Source organism: Camelus dromedarius, chromosome 27 (genome assembly GCF_036321535.1).
Source record: "Camelus dromedarius isolate mCamDro1 chromosome 27, mCamDro1.pat, whole genome shotgun sequence".
NCBI classification, from domain to species: domain Eukaryota; kingdom Metazoa; phylum Chordata; class Mammalia; order Artiodactyla; family Camelidae; genus Camelus; species Camelus dromedarius.
The window spans coordinates 25,887,246-25,909,921 of NC_087462.1; the positions used below are offsets into that span (position 1 = coordinate 25,887,246).

General features: G+C 37.9%; 1 protein-coding gene across 5 annotated transcripts in view; it reads left to right on the forward strand.

Annotated features, from left to right (window-relative positions):
• The window catches only part of LOC105106732 (uncharacterized), a 105,013-nt gene that overhangs the window by 2,601 nt on the left and 79,736 nt on the right, over positions 1-22,676 (forward strand). For all 5 annotated transcript variants that reach the window (XR_010378139.1, XR_010378140.1, XM_064480195.1 and 2 more), the window contains exons 3-7: positions 11,554-11,721; positions 13,333-13,419; positions 13,965-14,119; positions 17,275-17,335; positions 20,369-20,407. Coding sequence is in view for 3 of the 5 variants with exons in the window: in XM_064480195.1 (XP_064336265.1) it covers positions 11,554-11,721; positions 13,333-13,419; positions 13,965-14,119; positions 17,275-17,335; positions 20,369-20,407 (510 nt within the window). In the remaining 2 variants the exon portion in view is untranslated. The remainder of the gene's footprint in view (positions 1-11,553; positions 11,722-13,332; positions 13,420-13,964; positions 14,120-17,274; positions 17,336-20,368; positions 20,408-22,676) is intronic.

The following is a 22,676-nucleotide window of genomic DNA, read 5'->3' on the forward strand; positions in this document are numbered from 1 at the left end:
GCTGTCCTAACCATCACCCCTCCCCCACCCAAATCTGGCAAAGAGCAGCCCTGACAATATGTCTCATGAAGAGCAGTGCTATTTCCAAGTAAAGCACTGTCTGGCATTAAGTATAGGGAGGGCTCTGTCACCCCTGGATGTGTGTGAATGTATGTAGGTGCGTTATCAGCATAGCCATGGCAAATAGGAATTTAATTAATATAAAGACTTGCATGGGAAAGGAACGTCCACTTTCCTTCTTCCTCTGTCTTTCATTTCATCCTTTCTATTGTCATTAATGATGTTTTGTTTCAGAAGAGGCTTAGGGTAGGCCTAAGGAAACGGTGGTTTTTCCTAAGGGAACACATGTATTATCTGCAAGTGTATCACTTTACACACTGGCTGTACTCCAAAATCTCTTTTGGAGGTAGGTTCTTGGGAATTCTAAGCATGTTTTTGTTTCCACAGAAATTAAGTAACCAATCACAGATAGATTTGTAGCTGCAAAAAGAAGAAAATCTTAGTCCATAATTGTTGCATGCACTACTAATGGTCTTTTTTTTCTAGCATTGTTTCTGTGAGAAATTTCATGCTGAGTCTCAGATGAGAAACATTTCCCTTTCTCTCTTCCTCTTTCTTGTGGCCAAAGCAAGAGACTAATCCCTTGTGACAATAATTTATTCAGTTCCTCACATACATACTACATGCTTAATTCTGGGAAGCAGTGTGTCAATATTAGAGAAAGAGCAGAAGAAGGATAGAGCCCCTTCCTGAACTACTACAATCTAGTAGAGGCCTTGAAACAGAGCCAACTCCCGGGGGCGGGAATTACAGCGCACTGGTAGAGCACATGCTTAGCATGCACGGGGTCCTGGGTTCAATCCCCAGTACCTCCGTGAAATAAATAAAGACTGTTCTAACATGCTTAAAAACAGAGCTAACTACTAAAGTAAAGGCAAGTTGTGTCAAGAGGAATAAAAGTGCTAAAATCACTTCTGTAGGAGTCAAAGACGAGGAAAAGTCATATCTCGTTGGGATGACTGGGTTAGCACGGAGTTAGAAAAAACTTCAGAGAAAATGTGGTGTTTCTCCAGAACTTGGGGATATGGTAGAACTCGGCCAGGGAGAGAATGTGATCCAGGCAGATCAAACAGTCCTGCCTGAGGCGCTGAAGTGATAAGGTACAGGGCGTGTTCGGGAAGCCATGGGAAGTCCACTGATGAGCCCTAAGGAGGGTAGGCACACCGGGCTACAAACAGTGGCAACATAGTGTCCCGAGCCTTGGACACCAAAGAGGTGCGACTGTGCTTTGTTTAGTGAGTTTGAAGAGCAACTGAAAGGTTTGTGGGTTTTGTTATTTTAGGTTTGTTTCCTGACTCTACAAGTATATGAATTCATTTAAATAAATGTGGGTGATACCAAAAAATAGGCCGGAGAATCCCCCAGAAGCATATCATCCAGAGGTAGCTCTTCTAACAGTGGATGCTTTTTTTCTATACATTAAAAAAAGTAGTTAAAAGACTGTTCTGTATGTAGTTTTATGTGTTGCATTTTTATTGACATGATCTTATCTCCGCATATTATGAAGTAAACAACGTTTTCCATTACCACTTAATATTCAGTTCTTAACTCGTGCTTCTTTGTGTTAGTTTACATTTGATTGCTAGTGAGAGTCAGCTTCTTTTCATATGTTTACTTCCATTTGTAGTTAATTTTTTTTCATTAATATGGCTTTTAAAATTGGCTTGGGCTTTTTTTGTTTATATCACTTGGGTATTTTTCATTTTTTGAATTTCACTCTTTTGTGGTTTCTTCCATTGCCATTAAGTTAAATAATTTTCTCTCATCCAATAACTGTTTCTAATCATTTAATTTTTGTTTTGTCTTGGCTTCTTTTCTTGATTTTGAAGTATCTTTTATGTACAGAATGTATAAAACATGAATAAAATAAACAGCCATGTGCTCACCACTCAGCCAAAGAAATAGGACTTTCTGGGTATCCCTGCCATTCACGGGCAGCCGCTTGTCCTGCGGTTGCTGTTACTCATTGTTGCTTTTCATGAGCTTCATCACCTATGACAGCTTCCTCACAAGTACTTTATTAAATTTACTGTTTTTGAACTTGAAATAAAAGCTGAATAGATTTTTCCATGCCTTGCTTCTCTTACTCAAGTGTCGTTGATGTTGTCAAATATAACCATAATCGATTCCATTTTATAGCTGTGTTGTATGTAGTTCAGGGAATGAAAATACCAGTTGGTGGATTTGGGGTCCCTTCTAGATTTTGCGATTAGGTACAGTGCTGCTATAAACATTCTTCTACATGTCTGGTGCCTAGACTTTCTCTAGGGCAGTGGTTCTCCAAGTTGGTGTAGGAACTATATAGTTCCTTGAGAGCATTTCAAGAATCTTGAAAGGTCAAAACTGTTCATATAACTCTTTTCCTTTTTCACTGTCATTCTCTCACAAGCATACAGTAGTGTTTTCCAGAGGTTACGTGGCATGTGATGATGTCATCGTTGCTCTGACAGCTGATGGAACGTGTGCTTGTGTGTCCTTATGTTTAAAAATTTTCTCGGTTTTAATACCTAATAACTAACTACTGGTAAATATAACTCATATAAACTCATTAGAGTCCTCAGTTATTTTTAAGAATGTAAAAGGGGTCCCAAGACCAAGGAGTTGGAGAACTACTCTGGTTTGCAGCCACCACTGAAATGGGTGGGTCATAGAATAGGCACCTACTCTGCTGTACTAGGTGATGCTGAACTAGCTCCCGAAGTGATTGCACCCATTTTTATTTTAACCAGTTTCTGAGTGTCTTTGTTTTTCCACACCCTAAAGTCGGGCATTGTTTTTTTTTTTTTTTAATTTTTGCCCATCTGATGGGGGTGATGTGATATCTCATTGAGGTTTTAATTTGCATTTGAGTACCAGTGAGATTGAGCATTTCTTCATATCATTATGGGTCATCTGGTTTCCACTTATGCAGATCACTTCCTCAGGCTCTTCTTGGCCCTTTGTTCCTCCATATAAATTACAGAACCAGTTTATCATGTTTTTGCAAAAAAAAAAAAAAAAGCCTCGTAGGGATTTTGAGTGGAAACGTATTAAATCAGAAGATCAGTTTTGGGATACTTGACATTATCATGGTTAAGTCTTGCTATCTAAGAACCTGGTATACCTATCTGCTGAGCTCTTCCTTATGGAAAGATTTGTAATCTTCTCCATAAAGTTAACCCACTTTTGTTAAATTTATTTCCAGACACTTGATAGGTTTTCTCTTTTGTGGTGGTTTAAACAGTATCTCTTCAGAATTTATTTTCTAAATGATTGTTGCTAGTTAACAGAAAGGACATTTGACTTTTTTGCATTAATATTGGACTCAGAAACCTTACTAACTGTTCTTAATTGTGATAATTTGTCTCTAGATTAGTTTGGGATTTCTATGTAGACAGTATCACCTGAAATAATGATAATTTTCTAACATGCCGATGTTTACAATTTGAAATGCTTTTACTTTACACTAGCTGGAACCTTTAGAACACTGTTAAATTGAAGCAGTAACAAAAGCCTACTTGTCTTATTCCTGATCTTAGAAAGACAGCCCCAAACACGATCTCTGTAGATATTCTTTATCACGATGAAGACATTTCCTTCTATTCCTGATTTGGTAGTTTTGGTTTTTGTTTTGTTTGTTGTTTTGTTCCCATCACAATTGAGGATTGAATTTTGCTAAATGCATTTTCTTCATTTGTTGAACATATTGTATCTGTTATGTTCGCTTGGTGTTTCTCTTTTAATCTGTTAATATAGCAGATTATGTTTATCAGGTTTTTAAGATTCCTTTTTATAGCTGTGTTGTAGTTCATGGAATGAAAACACTAATTGGTGGAATTGGGGTTCTTTCTAGATTTTGCTATTATGCTCTTATGTATGTTGCTGCAGTCAGCTGGTATTTTGTTTAGAAGTTTTGCATCTATATTCACAAATTGGCCTATAATTTTCCTTTCTTACACTTTTCTTGTTTGACTTTGACATCAAAATTATACAGCCTTCATAAAATACGTGGGGAGTGTTTCCTCTTTTCTGATCCTTGAAAGATAGTGTTTTTGTGCAGCAATACTGACATTCACCCCATATTCACCCCTCCAATTTATTATTGTTGTTTTATATCTTAGTGTTTGTTTACATACCATATATTTACTAGCATCTTTATTTATCTTTCCTTACTGAGTTTCAGATCTTGTATCTAGGACCATTATTGTTTCATCTTAAGTATAACCTTTAGATTTTCCCTTGGTGGGGTCCTCTTAATTTTGAAAATGTGTTTTTTTTTAATTAAGCAATTAACCTTGAGGAATGCCTTCATTTTATTAGGCTGAGGGAGACAAAGTGGTTAGAGAAGTCAGAGAACCAGGCATGTTAGTATCATGGATGATCTCAGAGAGGAGAATTTCAATGGCAGGAAGATTGGCAGTGAGCCAAAGGAACCTGTAGGTAAAGGGTACTTAAAATAGGGATGGTTCTTATCAACTGCCCTCTCTGAAAAGGAAGGGTGGAAAGAAAATGGCATTCAAAGTGTCACTTCACTCCTGGATATTTTACATAAACTCTCTAGATTAGGGACCACCTAAGGGATCAAAATAAAGCTCAGGCTTTATTCTTTGCATCTGCAATACCTAGCTCTCTTTGGAGCTAACATGTGGTGGGTGGTCATAAATTAGTCCTCGTAACTAGTGAGTACTACCCCCAAGAGAGGAAGCCTTTAGAAGACTGACAGATAGATAAACACTTGGATTTTCTTAAATTCTGCTCCAGCATTCTCAAGGTCATCCTTTTAAAGCTGTCATGATCAGAATAGGAGGAAAAGATCTTAAGAGTTTATCAGTTTTTGTCCTTATCACATATCTAAAAATATCAAGCTTCTGATATAGAGAATATAATGTGATATCATAACTTTACATGGATAGAATATATATTTGTGCTTTTGGAACTTTTGCAGACATTCACCACATATTAAATCATAAAGGAATTCTCGGAAATTCCAAAGCAACTAAATCGTACAGACCATGTTCTCACCCCATTTTAAGCAACTACATAAGAAGTCACAATAAAAAGGTACTCAAAAACAAATCAACTGTTAGGAAAGCAAAATAACACCTCTAAATAATCCATGGGTTAACAACTTCCCGGCAGAGGGTGTGTGTAATTTTCCCTTCTGCTTAATAATCCGTAGGTTAAAGAGGATTTCACAATGGAAATTAAAAATTACTTAAAGCTAAGCAAGAGAGTATCTGTGGTTTTATATTCATTTGTTAAAAAACGAGGCCCAAATAAAAATCAGCTAAAGATTCAATTCAAGGGGCTACAAAATGAACATGAGTAAATACATAGAAAGTAGAAGGAAATAAGAGCAGGTATTCATGATTTATGGGGAAAAGATAGTAGATGCAATAAACCTAAGCTGGCTTTTTGAAAGGACTTGTGAAACAGACAAACCTAGAATGACTAATTAAGAAGAAAGGGAGAAAGCAAAGACATACACTAGGAACAGAAAGCAGATATAATTATTGATGTGGGAGAGATTTTAAAAATCATAAAAAAATACAATAATCAGCTTTATCACAGAAAATTTAGAAAACTTAGATGAAATGGAAAACTTTCTGGAGAAAAGGAAAATCATCCAATATTGTCTCAATGAGAAGTATAAAACCTAAATGGATCAATGACTGTTAAGGAAATTGAACTGGTAGTGACAGATGTCTCCCACTCTCTCCACCATCGCAAAGGCGCACACGTACACTTAAGGCCCAAGCACTTTTGTGAGTCCCAGGCGTGGAAAGATAACTCGTAGTCAGAAAATGTAGAAGAGGAATTTACCACGTTAACAAAATGCTTCTCAGTGAAATTTTCGAATGGGTACAGTTCAACAATCGTAACTACATAAAACAGTGAAGATTGAGAAGCGTCCTGTCCCTTGTGCCTCTTCACTCTCTTCTCTTTCCTCTTTAGCCATATTTGCTTTCTGTTTCTTTTTTCTTGTTTGTTTAAGCAAATACAAACATATATGCACTAGCAAAATTAAATGAGGGAAATGTTTATTTTAATAAAGACAGACCACACTGGCTATAATTCAACTTCATGAAAAGCAAACAAAACTTCCAGCAAACAAGGTAAACTGTAACTCTCAAGTGTTCCTTTTAAAAACCTACGGGAAATGTCATGTTTAATTGTGAAACTTCAAAATAATTCCCAGAAAATCAGGAAAAAGCCAGTGATCCCCACTATTATTTCTATAATTCTACAGGCTATAAAATAACCTAGTTATCAATATGGCAAGGAAAATAAGAGCTATAAGGTTTGCCAGTCTTGCCATTATTGGCTTGTGATAGCCATAAAAAAATCTCTAAACTGCCTAGTAATCTAATAGAAGAAATATATAACTTTTTTTCCTTTAGAGAGAAAATTTTAAAATGATATTAAAGAACATTGAAAGAAGACCTGAATAGATCAGTGGAGAGAGAAACCATCTAAAGTAGAAAATCTCTTTCAGTATCCAGCGTATGAATCCAGCCCTTGAAGGACAGCAGCTGAAGCAGGAAGCACCTCCCCTCTCTGCAGCATGCCAGAGCTCAGCAAAGTCCTGTTGTTGATATTTTTTTAATAACTCTTAAGCTAAGAATCGTTTTTGTATTTTTAAAGGGTTGCTAAAAAAAAAAAAAGAAAGAAGAATCAGCAATGGAGGCCATATGTGGCCTTCAAAATCTAAGATATTTAGCTGTTTACAGCCTGGCCCTTTATGGAACAATTTTGCCCACCCCTGTAAAAGACCAGTAGTTACCACAGTGCGGTGTCTGGACAGCAGCAGCAGCTTCCTGCAGGAGCTTGCTACAAGTGCAGATTCTCAGCTCTGTGGCCAGCCAGCAGGAGAATAATAAGGGACTTTTTTGTTATTTCGGTCTGATCACTCCCACTGTTGACATTCACATGGTCCCTCCAAAACAGATGCTCTTCCAAGGCCCCATAAGGACGTTAAGTGGACTAATGCTCAGAGTCCTAGAGAAATAAGAGATCCTAAGGGGTTTTGAAGTACCATTATGTTTGACAGTTGTATATTTGCTGCTTTTGAACATTATGCCACAATCTACCCTGAATCTCTGCTTTCCTGAAGCTGGTGAGAGCCTGAGAGGCAGGTGATCTTCTGTGATGGGATGAAGCTATTGGCCTGTGGCTGCAATTCTCAAAACTATCAGAACACCAGGAGGGCATGTTAAAACAGGCATCACTGGGCTCCCCCCTCCCCGCCCCTGGAGTATCTACTCATGGGTGGGATCTGAGAATCTGTGTACATGAGAGACAGAGATGAAGAACTGAGAGGAGTCATCTTTACCCTGGAACACTTAGTCCTGTCTGATCCAGAGGTGACTCACCATTGCCACTTATGTAGTTCTTTCTCTGCAAAATTATGAACTTTACAGTTTGGTGGTGAAACACTGTATAAATATAGGACTAATTTACAGAACAAAATTCGTATAAGAAGAAATAAACAGCAGAGACAATGAACTATAGGTGTGCTGACAGTTCATTACGGTTTCTTAAGAAAGGAACGGCCAGAAATGAGCTTTGAGCTATTTTGAACAAATGCAAGGAGGAGGCTAAAAGTCACCACTTGAGATTAGTGTTGGTTTGTGATGGGGTTTTCGCTGGCCCTCAGCAAGAGGAAAGTACTAAGGACAAGGTGTTGTGAGAGTAGATGCATATGTATCTGTGTATAAGGCTGATCTCTTCCTCATCTGTGCGCTTCAATCATCAAGAGGTAAAGTCTTTGAAAGTGATGTGTCCTTGGGGGGCGGGGGAGGGGAGGGTGCGTGCACACCTGTGTGTTTTGGTATCTTCAGATACCTTTTGCGTGTATGCCTTTAGCTTCTTCCTGTAACATCTGGACTTCCCAAAGGACTGGTTTTCAAAAAACTCCCTTACACTTGAGGGTCCTGTGGAGGTGAAAACATTTTCCTTCTACCCTTCTAGGTCCTTTGACTGGTCTAATAATTAAATTGATATAAGACAGATGTGTTGTGTGTTACAGTGGGCGGCCAGTCGGTGGCATGGTGACGTGGGTTGGTAAAAGAATTTACCAGAGATTAAGTATAAGAATAGAAAGGAGTTTATTAGGGGGCGGTGTCATAGACAACAGCGGGCCACACAGACGTGGGGTGCCTGTGTGAGCCCCAAGGGCTGGATGTCGGGGTCTTTTATAAGGTCGGGTCACAAGGTGCCTGATGGGCTTGTGAGCAAGTCTGGTTGGTTGTAGGTGAGGAAGGAGGTTTAGGTCTGTGAAGGGCGGTGGGGTCTATGACTCTGATAAGGTGGGCATTACCTGGGGCTATTTGTTAGGGGAAATACGCTCCGCGAAGAATGTCAGACATCTGAGAGCCCAGGAACGGGGGTCGTTGCACTCTGAAGGACGTCAGTGGGCCCAACAAGATGCACAGAAGAAAAACAGAAGTTTAATAACATGTATACCTCCTGTATACATGCAAAAGAGCCAGGAAAACGGAATGACTCTCCAAGGTGGTTCAAGCCACCACCTTCAATCCCATCTTCAGCTAAAGACCAGAAGATGTTGGGGTGGAGAGTCAAGTTATTAGAGGTGACCAGGAAAAGCTCAGTAAACAAAGGTATGGTGCAGACCACCTTCTCCACTGATAAGTTTCTAAAAATACAGCAGCATTCTCCTCTTCCTGTTACAAAGAGGGAGGCACCCTTACAAATGGAGGCTTCCCTTGTAAATATAAATGTTTCTCATAAAAGGGTAACTTCTACTCAGTTTTCAGAGCTTTCCCTGTATCTGCTGTTTCTTAAAAAGAATCAGACTAAAATAATCACTATGCCAAACAGGCAGGTTTGAGTGGTGTATTTTACCCCGCCCCCACTTCAGTTGCCTGGGGGCTATGTTTGAAAGCAGCGAATTGTGTTGTCATAAGCGGTCATTATTGCACTTGGCCTAGTGGTCCCAGGCCAGGTTTTCCTTCCCTTGGCTGCTCAGTTCACTCTCTGTGACTCCTCTCCCTCTCCTCGCCTCAGCCCTCTTCTCTATCCTCTTCTGCCCCTGCCTTCCTCCTGCCTCCCCCCCACTCCTACCTGACCTCCTCCCCAGTCCTCTCTTCCTCTGTCTTTTCTAGCTCTCTCCTTCCATTTCTATCTGTCTAGGGGTAAGTGTTTAACAATGGGAATCTCATCTGTAAGTACATGTTCTATTAATAACAATAGTTAATCATTTTAATATAAATGGAGAGTTCTAATTTCAAAGATCTGCTTCCTTAAAAGCTGTCAAGAGCAATCAGCTTTAGTTTCTTGGTAGTGGGCGCTGTGTCCTTGATGGGGTCGCTGGTGGTGACACCGGTAGTGGTAGTAATCATGACAACAGTGATGTTCTATTCTTCTTCTGGCTAATATTTACAGAGTTTTCACCACTTGCCACATATTGTTCTGGAGAAGTGGTTCTCAGAGTTTAGTCTGCGGATGCTCAGAGATGCCTGGGACTTCAGGAGCCCGTGAGGTCAGAGCTGTTTCCACAGTGATACTGAGAAGCTTTTCCCTTTTTCATTTGCACTGATGACTTGGAAGCCATGGTGGGCCAACCTCCTGCCTCCTCAGCCCGAATAAAGGCAAGTGCGCATTGTAGTCTTCCTTGTCAGCACCCTCAGTGAAATTATTTTAAGCTAGTTTTATTTTAGAAAGCCCTTGATGAAGCAGTAAATTTTATTAAATCTTGACCCTTGAGAGTAAATGTCCTTTTGACATTCTGAGTAACAAATCAGGAAGTACACATTAAATACTTCCACATATTTGAGTAGCCAGCTAAATTGCTCACATTTTTCATGGACTACCATTTTTATTTGAAAGAACAGCTGTTAAGTAAACTATGGTTATTCAGACTTGGGTATTTGGCAGAAATTTTCTTGAAAATGAAGTCAGTAATTTGAAGGAAAACACCATATTGGTCCAGTGGAGAGGGCTGTCCAGTGGCCAGACGGGATGGTGTTCCGTTGGGGCAGATGCTCCCAGGGGCGTTCTTGCTGCTCAACAGTGTGTAAATTCTTTACTTCCAACTTGTGTTTATAAGTTACAATTAAAGAAAAGTTGTGCTTTGAATACTGATGAATTTTCAAATAGCAGGGCTAAAAAAACCATTTTGCAAGGTTTACCTACAACAGAACCACTTATTGTATAGATTAGAAAAATAGAGCCCAGATACTGAAAGTCATATCCAAGGTAGCACTCCACAGATGCATGACTTATGGCCTTATCTTGTATTTTATCATGCTTTAAACTTTCAAGTACTTTCATACATACATTTTTATCTGATCCTCACACAACCCTGTGAGCATCTAAAAAACAGTTGAAAGATAAGGAAATTGGGACCCAAAGAAGATAATTCTGTGAATGTACTTTATACTTCCCTACCCTTTCAGCTGTTACCTCTGAGGGCCTGAAGTAAGTCAGAGCAAATGGAGAGAAGACAGAATCTATAAAACTTGGCAACTAAGTAGATGCACAAAAAATGGAGATGAAGGAGCCAGGGAGTTTTCTGAAGTTTCTTCCTTGGGGCCCTGGGAGAGTACTGACTAACCAAGAAAATAAAAATAGAGAAGAAATAGATTTCATCAACAAATGTTTCCTAAATGCCTTTTAATTGGTACTACTATAATCTGTTTTGGGGGGTTCTTAGGATGTATAGCTGTGCTGTTATGATCTCTAAATGGAAAGATACAGCATTCATGCCCATAACTCTGAGTCAAGGGGAAATGTATTAAGTGCCTTAAGAAAGGTGTCGTTCAGGTCCTGTGTCTCTTCACAGGAGGGAAAGACTTATTTCTGGGAACAGGAAGTAAGAGGAAGCATTTGGAAGGACTCTTGCAGAGTGGGAGAATTCAGATGTGCAGGTGGTTGTGAGGAGACAAGGAAAGTTCAGTTACAGAAAAATAGAGTGGGGTGTGGAAGGAGGAATGTCAGGTATATAGAGGTTGATGAGAACACAGCATGTGTGTAGATGGAGAATGAGAAGTTATTATTGGCAACAATTATTCCAATAAACTATGGGAAATGCTGCACACATAGTTTTCCATTTTGTATTTCATTTCACATTCATTTTTTAAAAAGATGCTTGCCAAACACATGTCTTTTTAACTATAACTTAGTTCTTTCTTTAAACATAAAATTTCATTTTTCATTGACTAGCGTAAGGATTTCAAGTTCAGATAACATAACTGATCTTCCTAGATGTTAGTTTATAGTTTGAGAGGGGGTTTGCAAAATATTATACTGTGGTCTTATTTTTTAAATCTATAGTGGCTTGTTTTAAAATAAAGCTGCAATTTTTAGATAACTTTATTCTTCTCACACTTAGAAATTCCATCAATCCTCTAAGTTGCATTTTCATCTGAACTGCATCCCTGTGTCTATCTGTCTTTAACTAGCTTAGCTTTCTCTTCCGGGTCTTTCTTCTCCACTGGTATGAGTGTTGGTTATCGTTCACTGCAGAATTTAGCTGACTTGGATATTTATTAGTTTTTGCCATAGAGAAGTCAGATAAATACGATCCATGTGATGTTGAAAGACTACAACAAGATGATAACTGGGTTGAAAGTTACTTACTTTGGAGGCATAATGTTGTAGATGAAACACTGAAGATGCTTGATGAGAGTTTTCAGTGGAGGAAGGAAATGTCTGTCAACGGTAAGCTGTTCACTTTCACCTTGACTGTGTACTATTTCCCCTGCATAAATGTTACTGTTCTACGTTTATCTAATAGTGTATTTGCAAATATTCTTGGCAATCATCATAAACACCAGAATATAATGTTTTATAAAGACCCAGTAACATTTTGAAAGGAGCATCTTATGAATAAGTTGTAAAAGTAGGATCATTCATAAGGAAACCAGATCACCAAGGAGCTGAATCACACTCAACATTCGTCACTCACAGCAGAGTCTCCTAATCTGTGCCTGTTTAGTTTGGTGCCATTAAAATAGCAAGACAGCATCCGCGCTACTAGGCCTAGAGATAAGGAGATACTATTTGCCTGTTTTTCTCAGTTGTTGCCTGGTGCCTGTCTCTGTTCCCAGGGTTCCTTGTGCTACTAGGTGCTCTGTATGGAACTAATAGGTGAATGGGGGTCCCCAAAAGCAAGCTTACCTCCAAGGATGCCTATGGCAGCCTCCCCTTCTTGATTTCCAGGCCCAATTCTAGATTGAAATTTCCTCCCCAAAAAGTTTTAAATCTTGGAGGGGATTTTATAATAATCTTCCAAGTAAATGAAGAACTCTTCTCAGGAAAGGTTACCCGTTATCTCTGTCCTCCTGAAAACGTAACAGGAAGAAGCTGGCATAACTACTGGTTTTGACAAGATATGAAGGCTTTCCTGACCTTGAGGATTATAAACTCCGGAGTGACCGAGTCTAGAGACTTAATACAAAATAGCCAACAAATATATCCAGAAAAGATATCCTCCCCCCCCCCCCCCAGTTGTCATACTTGGAGAAGGATTCTCTCCGAGGGAGAGTATTTAAAAAATAATTTGATTGGAAACATAAAAACTGTTGGTAATTTCAACAGTGAAGCATTTATTAATCAAACAAAGAAATGTAAACCTGATATTTCTCAGTCATTTAAGTACAGAATAAAGCTTTAAACTCAGTAATAGTTTTTTCTTACATAGACTTGCTAGTTTCTAGTGGCAAACAGCAGCGATATGACAAAGAGGGGTGGGGAAAGATAAATCTTTGCGAGTCCTTGGGGAAGTGCTGCCTTGTGTTGGTTCTTGGCCGCATTAGTGAGTGGACCTCCTGCTAAAGGATCTAACGTTTTTCTTGAAGTATTTTCCACTTGCCCCAAGATTATAAAATACATTAAACTCTACTGGTTATCAAACCTCGTCGAAAAATATTTTACTAGAGAAGCTATCAGTTCTGAGGCTATAATGTGGATATTATACGGCCATGTTCTTTTGAAAGTGTCCAGTAGTGGTAATATTTATTAATTGCAAGTGATTATGTGAAATACAACCAGAACGTGAAAATGCATCCACATAATAATGGCAGGCACGTAAAGGCAAATGGATTTTTTCCATTTCTTTCATCTATGTCTTCATGTAGTTTTTTTTTTTTCTACTTAGTAAGAAGCACCATGTTTTATTGCCAGAGGATTTTTTCCAGATATTTGAATAAGCGTCATCTTTTTTTTCTTTTTAATATCAGAGCTACTATGTAACAGTAATCGTTACATTTTAAGTTTTCTTTTTAAAAGACCTCTAAGTTATAATTACTCATTAATCGTATCACTTTTTAGACCTGACCGAAGCCTCCATTCCCAGGTGGTTATTGGAAATTGGTGGCATTTATCTCCACGGTTATGACAAAGAAGGGAACAAGTTGTGTAAGTATATTTAATTGTACTGGCTTTTCAAGAGTGAGGTGTAGTCATCAGAACACCTTAGCCTTTGATTCAGAGTCCTTCAGGCCCAGCGGTGTCCCTCTGTTCAGCTGTCCCTCTCCACGCGCCCCGTTCTGCCTCGGCCGCCGTGGTCCGCCCACAGGCGCCGCAGCCGCTCCTGCCACTGCGCGCTTCTGTCGGGGCTTTCCCTCTGGAAGGAACATTTTTCTAGTGTTTTCTTTTTTGTTAAGCACTGTGTAGAGTACTTTTAGATTATTGCCAAATACTGTTTGTTCATCTGTATTTTCTTTTCCCCCTTACTTACTAAAGAGGAAAGCTTATTTTCTAAGTGAAGGAAAATAGTTGACCTTTCTGCTCCTCTACACTCTTTGTCATTTAAAAGAAGGGGGATGTTTTTAATCTGAGAAACAAAATTAATTGTAAATAAAGAAAAATGTCAAGGAAAAGGAATAATATAATACGTGTGTAAAATGGTATTATAGTGCCATAAATATTTTTCTTATTTTTATCTTATGTTCCGCTTAAAGTCTGGATCAGGGTGAAGTATCATATAAAAGACCGTAAGACCATACTGGACAAAAAGAAGCTTATTGCATTCTGGTTGGGACGTTATGCTAAGAGAGAAAATGGGAAACCTGTAACAGTGATGTTTGACCTATCAGAGACTGGAATAAATAGCATAGTAAGCATTTTTCATTAATTCTAAATCATCGTTTATCGCGGCGTCCTCCCTCTCTCCCGTCCTCCCTGCCACCCCCACCCCACCTCCCCAACCAAATATTGCTATAAAACCAAGCTAGCCAAGTCATGTTTGGGATTTATTTTTTTTCTGCTGCACTGTGAGTGAAGTCAGACATGGAATAGGATTTGCAAAGAATTAAATGTGCTTCAGTATTTGGCACTGAAACTGTAGATTTCCTAGAAACGTTCTTTGTCTGATAGGCAAGATATGGAAGGAAGATGTCGAGGCTGGCAGAGTAATGAGTAGATGTGGTAACAGTGAACTCTTGTATCAAAGCTCATATCCTATAGAGCACCCTCCCCGGGCCTGGCAGAGAGTAACGCACTCAGTAAATGTGGAGTAAAGTAACGTATGTTCTCCAGCGGACCACTGCTTGCAGGCCACGTTTGCCGTGGTGAGTAGTTCATTTGATTTTTTTGCATATACAGTGCTTGGTGATTTTGTTGGGGTTTTTCACTTGCTCTTTTGGATTTGTTTTCTGTCTGTCTGATTTGGTTAGCGTTGGAAACCAGTTTTCTTCAGGAGATTTTGCCAAGCTTAAAAAATAAATAAAACCTACCAGTCTTTAATTCGGGCCCTTGTGACCTTCGTGGTAACTACAAAGCTTTCAGCAGCGATGGGGATTTGTTGGTGCATTTGTTAGAGCTACTGTCTCTGACATTCAGACCGTGGCTAATTCTGGTAGCAGTCAGCTGCCCTTCAGGGACCTCCCTGGGGCACTGTTGAAATCTTTTTGAAAATCCACTTGGCAAAGTATGTTAATAACCTTGAAGTGTTCATATTTATATTCTTTGCTTGGTAACTAACTTCTGGAAATCTATTCTAAAGAAGGAAACTTGAGTACACAAAAAGCATTGTACATCAAAATGTTTTTTTCAGAGTGTCATTTAAAATGGTGAAAACTTAGAAAAAATGTAAATGTCAACATGGTGAAGTGGTGAATTATGGTGTATCTCATTAACGCAGTATGTGTACCTGTGTAGAATGATGTTTATAAAGAATTTGTAGTAGCACTGGAAAATACCTTTCTTAAAATGAAAAGGCGACAGGATTATATCATAGAAATACCTAGGCCCCAAAAAGGGAAACCTTAGACATTAAAAAAACAAACAAAAAATAGGCTTGAGAGAACAAGATTTTTTAGGCAGTGGGACCACAAATTTTTTTTTCATCTTTCTATATATCAGAGTCATTTGCCCTAGATTATTTTTTCAATCTGGTTTCCATGTCACTGAGTTCTAGATTACATAGTAATCGTTTTATATCCAAAATCTACATCAAAATGCCTAGAGAAATAAATATTCCATGAAAGTAAATCATGATTCTGTTATCCTTTGTGTATGATAGTTTTCTGATTATTAATCCAGAATCATAAAAAGTGTTTTTTATTGACAAATATAGGGCCAAAGAATTTACTTGAGCTGTCTGATTATTTTTCAACCTACTTATATACTGTTTCATTGTCTTTAATTTATAAATAAGGTTTATTTTCATTATTGAGTTTAAATCATTAATGTTTTCAAATACCTAGAATTTTACTGAATTATTTTTATATATGGCCCTCATAATTCACAAAAGATTTAAGTTGGCCTTTAAAGCTGTATACAGAATTGCGTGGCAAAATTTTTTTTAATTATTTGTTAGAGTTGGGCCACTAATTTGGCTGTAAGCTTGCCTGAAGGGAATGGAATCATATAAAATTGCTCAAAGCCATTGTCTTAAGAAAAGTATATCCATTCCTGATACTTGAACTAGAAGAAAAATCTTTCATGAGTCTTCAAAAGGAAGACATTTTATAAGATAATGAATAGCATCCTTGAAAACATCCTCACAGAATGCAGAGCAGTGGGTTTCTTGAAACTGTTTTACATAGTACCCACTAATATATGTACACCAGTGGCATCCTGTCATATCGACTTGAATGAGCAGTAACTTGGGATTTTATAAACCAAGTTATTCAGTTAAAGATGAAAACAAGAATATTGGATGAAGACTTTTTAGGGAAAGTCTGGGGGCCACAGATCATATACCAGGTAACCAAATCTTCATATAACTAGTTATTTGGAGATATTTTGTTTGATTCTAACTTAACTACAAATTATTAAACTCTGTGCACAGTGATTAGTTATAAAGGTATTATTATATACTAGGATTTATCCCATAATAAATACCTTAGATCATTAAGGATGCTTACTTTCAGTTTACTGGAGTTAAAGATGCTACAACTCACATGCTAGGTATAACTTTATAGACTCTCATCTCTCGGACAACTCACCTTTTAGTAATTGATGGATTTAAGTTTTCCTGGTTGTATCTTCATCCTGCAGGCCTTATAACATGGCTGATCAGGATTAGTAAGTCAACCTGCAGCCAATGGAAACAGAATGAAATGATCCAGTGAATAGTAACTCTAATAATCTAATTTCCTGTTGCTGTCTTCAATGCAGTAGAACCAACAGATAGCTAGAAAGTCTCCCAGAAATTGGAGTCAGTGAACAACATTTGAATAGAAACTAAAAAATTCAAAATTTAATACCTGAGACCTTCCTACATAAGGAGGAAGGAAGCCAGAAGTGAAGTAGATACAGCAGATTAATATAATCAGATTAATAAAGTATATTTTATTGAAGCTATTATGAGGTGTAGCAATTAGGTTTAAAAAACAGACATAACAGAATTTATATACGTATGTTTTATAATTGCAAGTAGTCAGGTAATAAACTGTATACTTGTTATACTAATTCTTTAATTGCTCAACAGATTTTTAGAATTTCTCTTTGGGATTTGCTTTTCAGATCCATGTTGTAATGCCACATTACCTTAGCAGCCTGAAGTATCTAACTAGTTTGAGATAACATGAATGATGTTTAAGAATCTAATTTCTTTAACTCAGTTTTAGGACTGAATATTATAAGTAGCTTAATGATTTAAAACCTAATCCCTGGGGATATCGATATTTTATGAGCTTATTTTTTTTTAAGAATTTGATAATTGTCTCATTGGTATTTAATAATTTATCACCTTAAGAAATATGCAATTTAAAATTCTCTAATGTGGACAGTCTGAAAGATTTAAATGTATAATCTTTATTTTAGGACATGGACTTTGTACGCTTTATCATCAACTGCTTTAAGGTTTATTACCCTAAATACCTCTGTAAGTAACTTACTCCTTTATAAAAATGTAATATATTGAAACCATAGACAATGAGAATTGTGGAGCGTTACATTATTATGGATTTTAATACCTGAGACCTTGTTTTCTGGTGAAGAACTTAAATGTGTTCATAGAAGTTTAAGTATATATCCTAGTAGGTACAGGGGAAATTTTTCATAAATAATCATGGTCCTTTACAGTTAGTTTTAAAACCTTAAGTTATAATCTGTATATATGGCATCCTATAAAACACACACGTAGAGACATAAAAACATACATTTTTCCAAGATTATCTTGCTTTTTACTAATTTTTCAATTGACAGATTAAATTTACTATTTTTTAACATTTATTATATGGAACTTCTTACATGCCAGAAACAGATGAGAAATATTGGCAAGTATACTGTGTGATAAGCAATACTCATTCCATAAAGTATACTGTGTTTCTAATTGCTGTTTGCAAATTGTCACTAAGAAAACACTTGAGTAGTGTGCTGTATTTGAGTGTGACATTTGGAGTTTGTTTTTAATTATGACTCTTCTATTAATTACCTAAATGAAGAACTCCTAAGTTTTATGTATTCATTTTTGATGTATTGGACTTATATGATGGTTTCCCTCCAAGGAAATCAAGATGCCATCCCACATAAACAGTCATAGTTTTAAACCCAGGGGGCTGAAAGTAAAAAGAAGAGAGGCAACAGGGTTATCAACATATGGAAACTCAGAGGTCGGCCCGGGCACACCCCTGGCAGATACCACAATTAGGGTCTTTTAGGACTTATGATTCAGGTCACACTAAAGCATGAAATCCCTAGATCACTTTACTTTCACATGCTTTCACGTTAGTGTTAATATGAAGTGAGGAACAGACAAAAAGCATAATGAGTATCAAGGACCAGTGCCACTCCTAGCCCTGTGCTCTCATGTCTTCTTCAGAAAGAGAGTATTCATAAATGTTTTTGGGTAGAGAGTGTCTGGTTTGGGGAACCTGTTCCTTCTAGATTCTTCCTGGATCTGGCATTTACCCTGATTCATTAAGCCTCGTTGAGCAGTGCCAGTCATTGGTCCATAGAGAATCATTACCCCGTATTATTAGCTCATTTCTCGTATGTACGAAATGAAAATAAAATACTCACTTATTTATTGAAACATCTAAAGGGGTTTATGAAGAGCCATTTATAATAGCATAATTATTATTATTACCTTATAAAACACATCTCAAATTCTTTTGAGAAAATTATTCATAAATTCATGAATCTATATGAAGATGAACACCATCATTCCGATTAACTAGAGATAATGTATATATACTTACCTACATAATGTTTTGCAGATGTTGAATTTTGTAGAATCCTAAATTGATTATGCTTCAAAATTTGTCATGAAATATAACTATTACTTCTTAAAATCTTGAGTCCAGATCTTTTTAGGCATATCTCAGATGAAGACTGAGGTATTAATCACCAGGGTACTTCTTTGCAGACACCTTGTTCTTTATATGTACTTTACTTGTCCTACAGTAATATAATCACTCTAGGAGGTTCTCTGTTCGGAGTAGAATAATACTATGTTTGGATTCATCTGGGTGAAGCTTGGTCCTGGACCTCTGGTGGGTAGGGCTGTGTCTAGAGGCCTTTGTGGCTCAGGAAGTCTGATGATGGGTGTGGCTGTGTTCCCACCCTGCATGTTGTTTGGTCTGAGGCTTCCCTACAGGCTGTTGGGTGGGGCTGGGTCTTGGTGCTAATGATCCAATTAAGATAATCAGCCTCCAGGAAAGTTCATGTAGATGAACACTCCTGGAATGTCCGCTACCAGCTTTTATGTCCCCTGAGTGAGCTCCAGCCGTCCCCCACGTTCCCAGGAGACCCTCCAAATCCAGCAGGCAGGTCTGGCCCAGGTTCCTATGAAATCACTGCCTCTGCCCTTGGACCTGGTGCATATGAGTTTCGGTGTATGCTTCTCAAGCGAATGGAGACTCCGTTTCCCCCAGTCCCCTGAGGTTCCCAGAGCCAAGCCCCTCTGGCCTTCAAAACCAGATATCCTGGGGTCTCCTCCTCTTCCCAATGCCGGGACCCGAGCTGGGGAGCCTGATGTGGGGCTTAGCGCTCTCACTCCTGTGGGAGGGCCTCTGCGACTTAACAAATCTTCAGCTTGTGAGTCACCCACCAGGGGGGCATGGGGCCCAATTACATCTTGAGCACACCCCTCCTACCATCCTGCTGTGGTTCCCTCTTTATGTTTCCAGTTGCAGAAGATCTTTTTTGCTAGGTTCCAGTCTTTTTTCGATGGTTGTTTAGCATTCAGTTGTGGTTTCGTTGTAGTCACAAGGAGAGGCGAGCTCGTGGTCCTACCACTCCACCATCTTCACTGGAACTCTCTGGATTCGAATTTGATATACAAATCCCCTTTGTGGTTTCTGATTTTTTATCACAGTTGTTAATATGGCTGCTTAATATCTTCATCTAAGCATGAAAATGATACTTCTGTATATTTTGAAATTATTGGCTTTCTGGGGCTCATAATATTAAGAAAAGCTGAAATAATTTTTGTTTCTTAAAACATAATGATTTATTTAAAATGGGGGGACAACTGCCAGAGCGGGCTTAACAATATAATCTCTAGGAAATTATAACTGAAAGCATAAATTAGACATTGAAATAATTTTAAAACGCAGTGGACTTTAGCACTATTACAACATGCAACATCCAACGTTTCCATTTACCCACGTAACTATTTTCTCTTGTACCTTTCTGCAAACAACAAGAGCAATAAATGAATAAAAGAACAGGCCATTTGCCAGCAGGCAGTAATAGTACATTATTCATCTCACACAAGCTGTCCCCCTAGGTAGGCCCCTCACCATTGTGAGAAGTTAGTTCTAGCACCACTTATACTTCATGGAATTAAAACTGAGTCCTCCAGCTGAGTTTTTAGTTAAATTTAGATCACCAGTTTTTTCTAGGCCAGGTGTAAGTGATACTACTATCATGGTACTAAGTCACAGTCAACGAATTGTTTTTTATCTTTCAGCAAAAATGGTGATCTTTGATATGCCTTGGATAATGAATGGTGAGTACATTACTTATACTTTCCTAACACAAAACATCTGATTCCTGTTTTTCTTTGCCAATTTAGCCATATTGCTATGGTTGTTTTAAAAAATGTTTGTATTGTACTGGATTTATATCAAGAACACAAAGTGGTTCAACATGAAAATCAACCAGTTATCCAACATATTAATAGACTAAAGGAAAAAAATGACATCTTATTAGGCACTAAAAGCTTTTGACAAAATCCACTACACTCTCATAATAAAAGGACCCAAGAAACTAGGAAGAGAAGGTGCAGAGAGTTGAAACAACAGCAATGTTAGGGGAACAACAGTAGTTCGCACGAGACTACCCTCACTTCTGACACCAACTGTAAGTTCAAGGGGTTTCCAAAACCATCCTTAGGTTTACTAGAATCACTCAACAGAACTCACTGGAAGCTGTTATACTCACAGTTACGGGTTATTACAGGGAAAGGATTCAGATTAAAATCAGCCAAGGGAAGAAAAACATGTGGCAGAATCCAGGGAAGTACCAAATGTGGAATGTGCTAACTGTCCTGCCATGAATATGTGACAGTACGCATGGAGTACTGCCAGCAGGGGAACCTCACCCAAACCTCAGTGTTCAGACTTTTCCTTGGGGCTTCATTGCATAGGCCTGAGTGGCTGATCATATGGTTGATCTCAGTCTGTAGTCTCTCCAGAGGTCTAAAGATACTGTGTGGCCCAAAGCCTCCACCCTGATCATATTGTTCCAGTGTGACTCAAGGCCCATAGGCAAACTAAGACACTCCAACAGGCATGAAGATTACCTCTGGAACCTGAGGGCAAAGGCCAGACCTTTCTTTGGTAAAGTGAATTCTTCGCAGATGAAAATTCCCTCAGCCCAATAAAGGTCATCTGTGTAAAACCAGCATCTTTGAAAACCCGTTCATACTTAGCAATGAAAGAATGACTGCCTCTAAGATCACGAGCAAGATATGGTTGTCGGCTCTTAATACTTATATTGCCAGGCCACTTAGGCAAGAAAAAGAAATAAAAGGCATCCAGATTGAAAAAGAAGAAGTCATGCTATCAATATTTGCAGGTGACAGTCTTCTCTATTTAAAATTTTAAGGAATACCCATCTACATACACAAAAGCCTATTAGAACTAATAAACAAGTTCAGCAAGGTGGCAAGATACAAAGTCAATTCACAAAACCAATTGTATTTCTATATGCTAGCAAAAACAGCTCTATTTATAATAGCATCATAAAGAACAAAATACTTGGAAATAAAGTTAATAAAGGGAGTTCAAGATTCATACACTTTTCACTACAAATACCACTGAAGGAAATTCAGGACCTAGGTAAATAGATCTCTTGTCCATGGATTAGAAGACCTAATGTTGTTAAGATGACAATGCTTCATGAATTCATCCGTAGATTCAATGCAGCCCTTGTCAAAATTCCAACTGCCTTATTTTTTTTTTAACAGAAATTGACAAGCTTGTCCTTAAATTCATATGGAAGTGCAAGAGACCCAGAGTAGTAAAAATGATCTTGAATAAGAACAGTGAAATCGAAGGATTCACACTTCTTGATTTTAAAACTCACTATAAAGCTATAGTAAATAAGACAGCATGGTGTGGACATAAAAATAGATGTATAAATCAATGAAATAGAATCGAGGGTCCAGAAATAAACCCTAAGATTTATGATTAATGGATTTTTTGACAATGGTGCCAAGACATTTGAGTGGAGAAAGACTAGTCTTTTAATAAATGGTACTGGCACAACTGACTACCTACGTTCAAAAGAATGAAGTTGGACCTCTACCTCCTCTCATATACAAAAAGTAACTCAGAATGGGTGAGTTAAAATTGTAAAACTCTTAGGAAAAACCGTAGGAGTAAACCTTCATGACCTTGGAGTAGGCAGTGGTTTCTTCGATATAACACCAAAAAAGCACAAGCAACGAAAGAAAAATATAGATATATTGTACTTCATTAAAATTTAAAACACCATCAAGAGGGTGAAAAGATAACTCAGAATGGAAGAAAATATTTACAAGTCACATATCTGATAAGGATCTGGAATGTATAAATAAATTTTACAGTGCAACAATAAAATGACAAATGGCCCAATTAAAAAGGGCAAAAGAGTTTGATAGACATTTTTCCAAAGAAGATATGCAAATGGGTAATAAACACATAAAAAGATGCTCAACATCATTGGTCATTAGAGAAATACAAGTCTAAACCAAATGGAATACTACGTCACACCTACTGAGATGGCTGTAATCA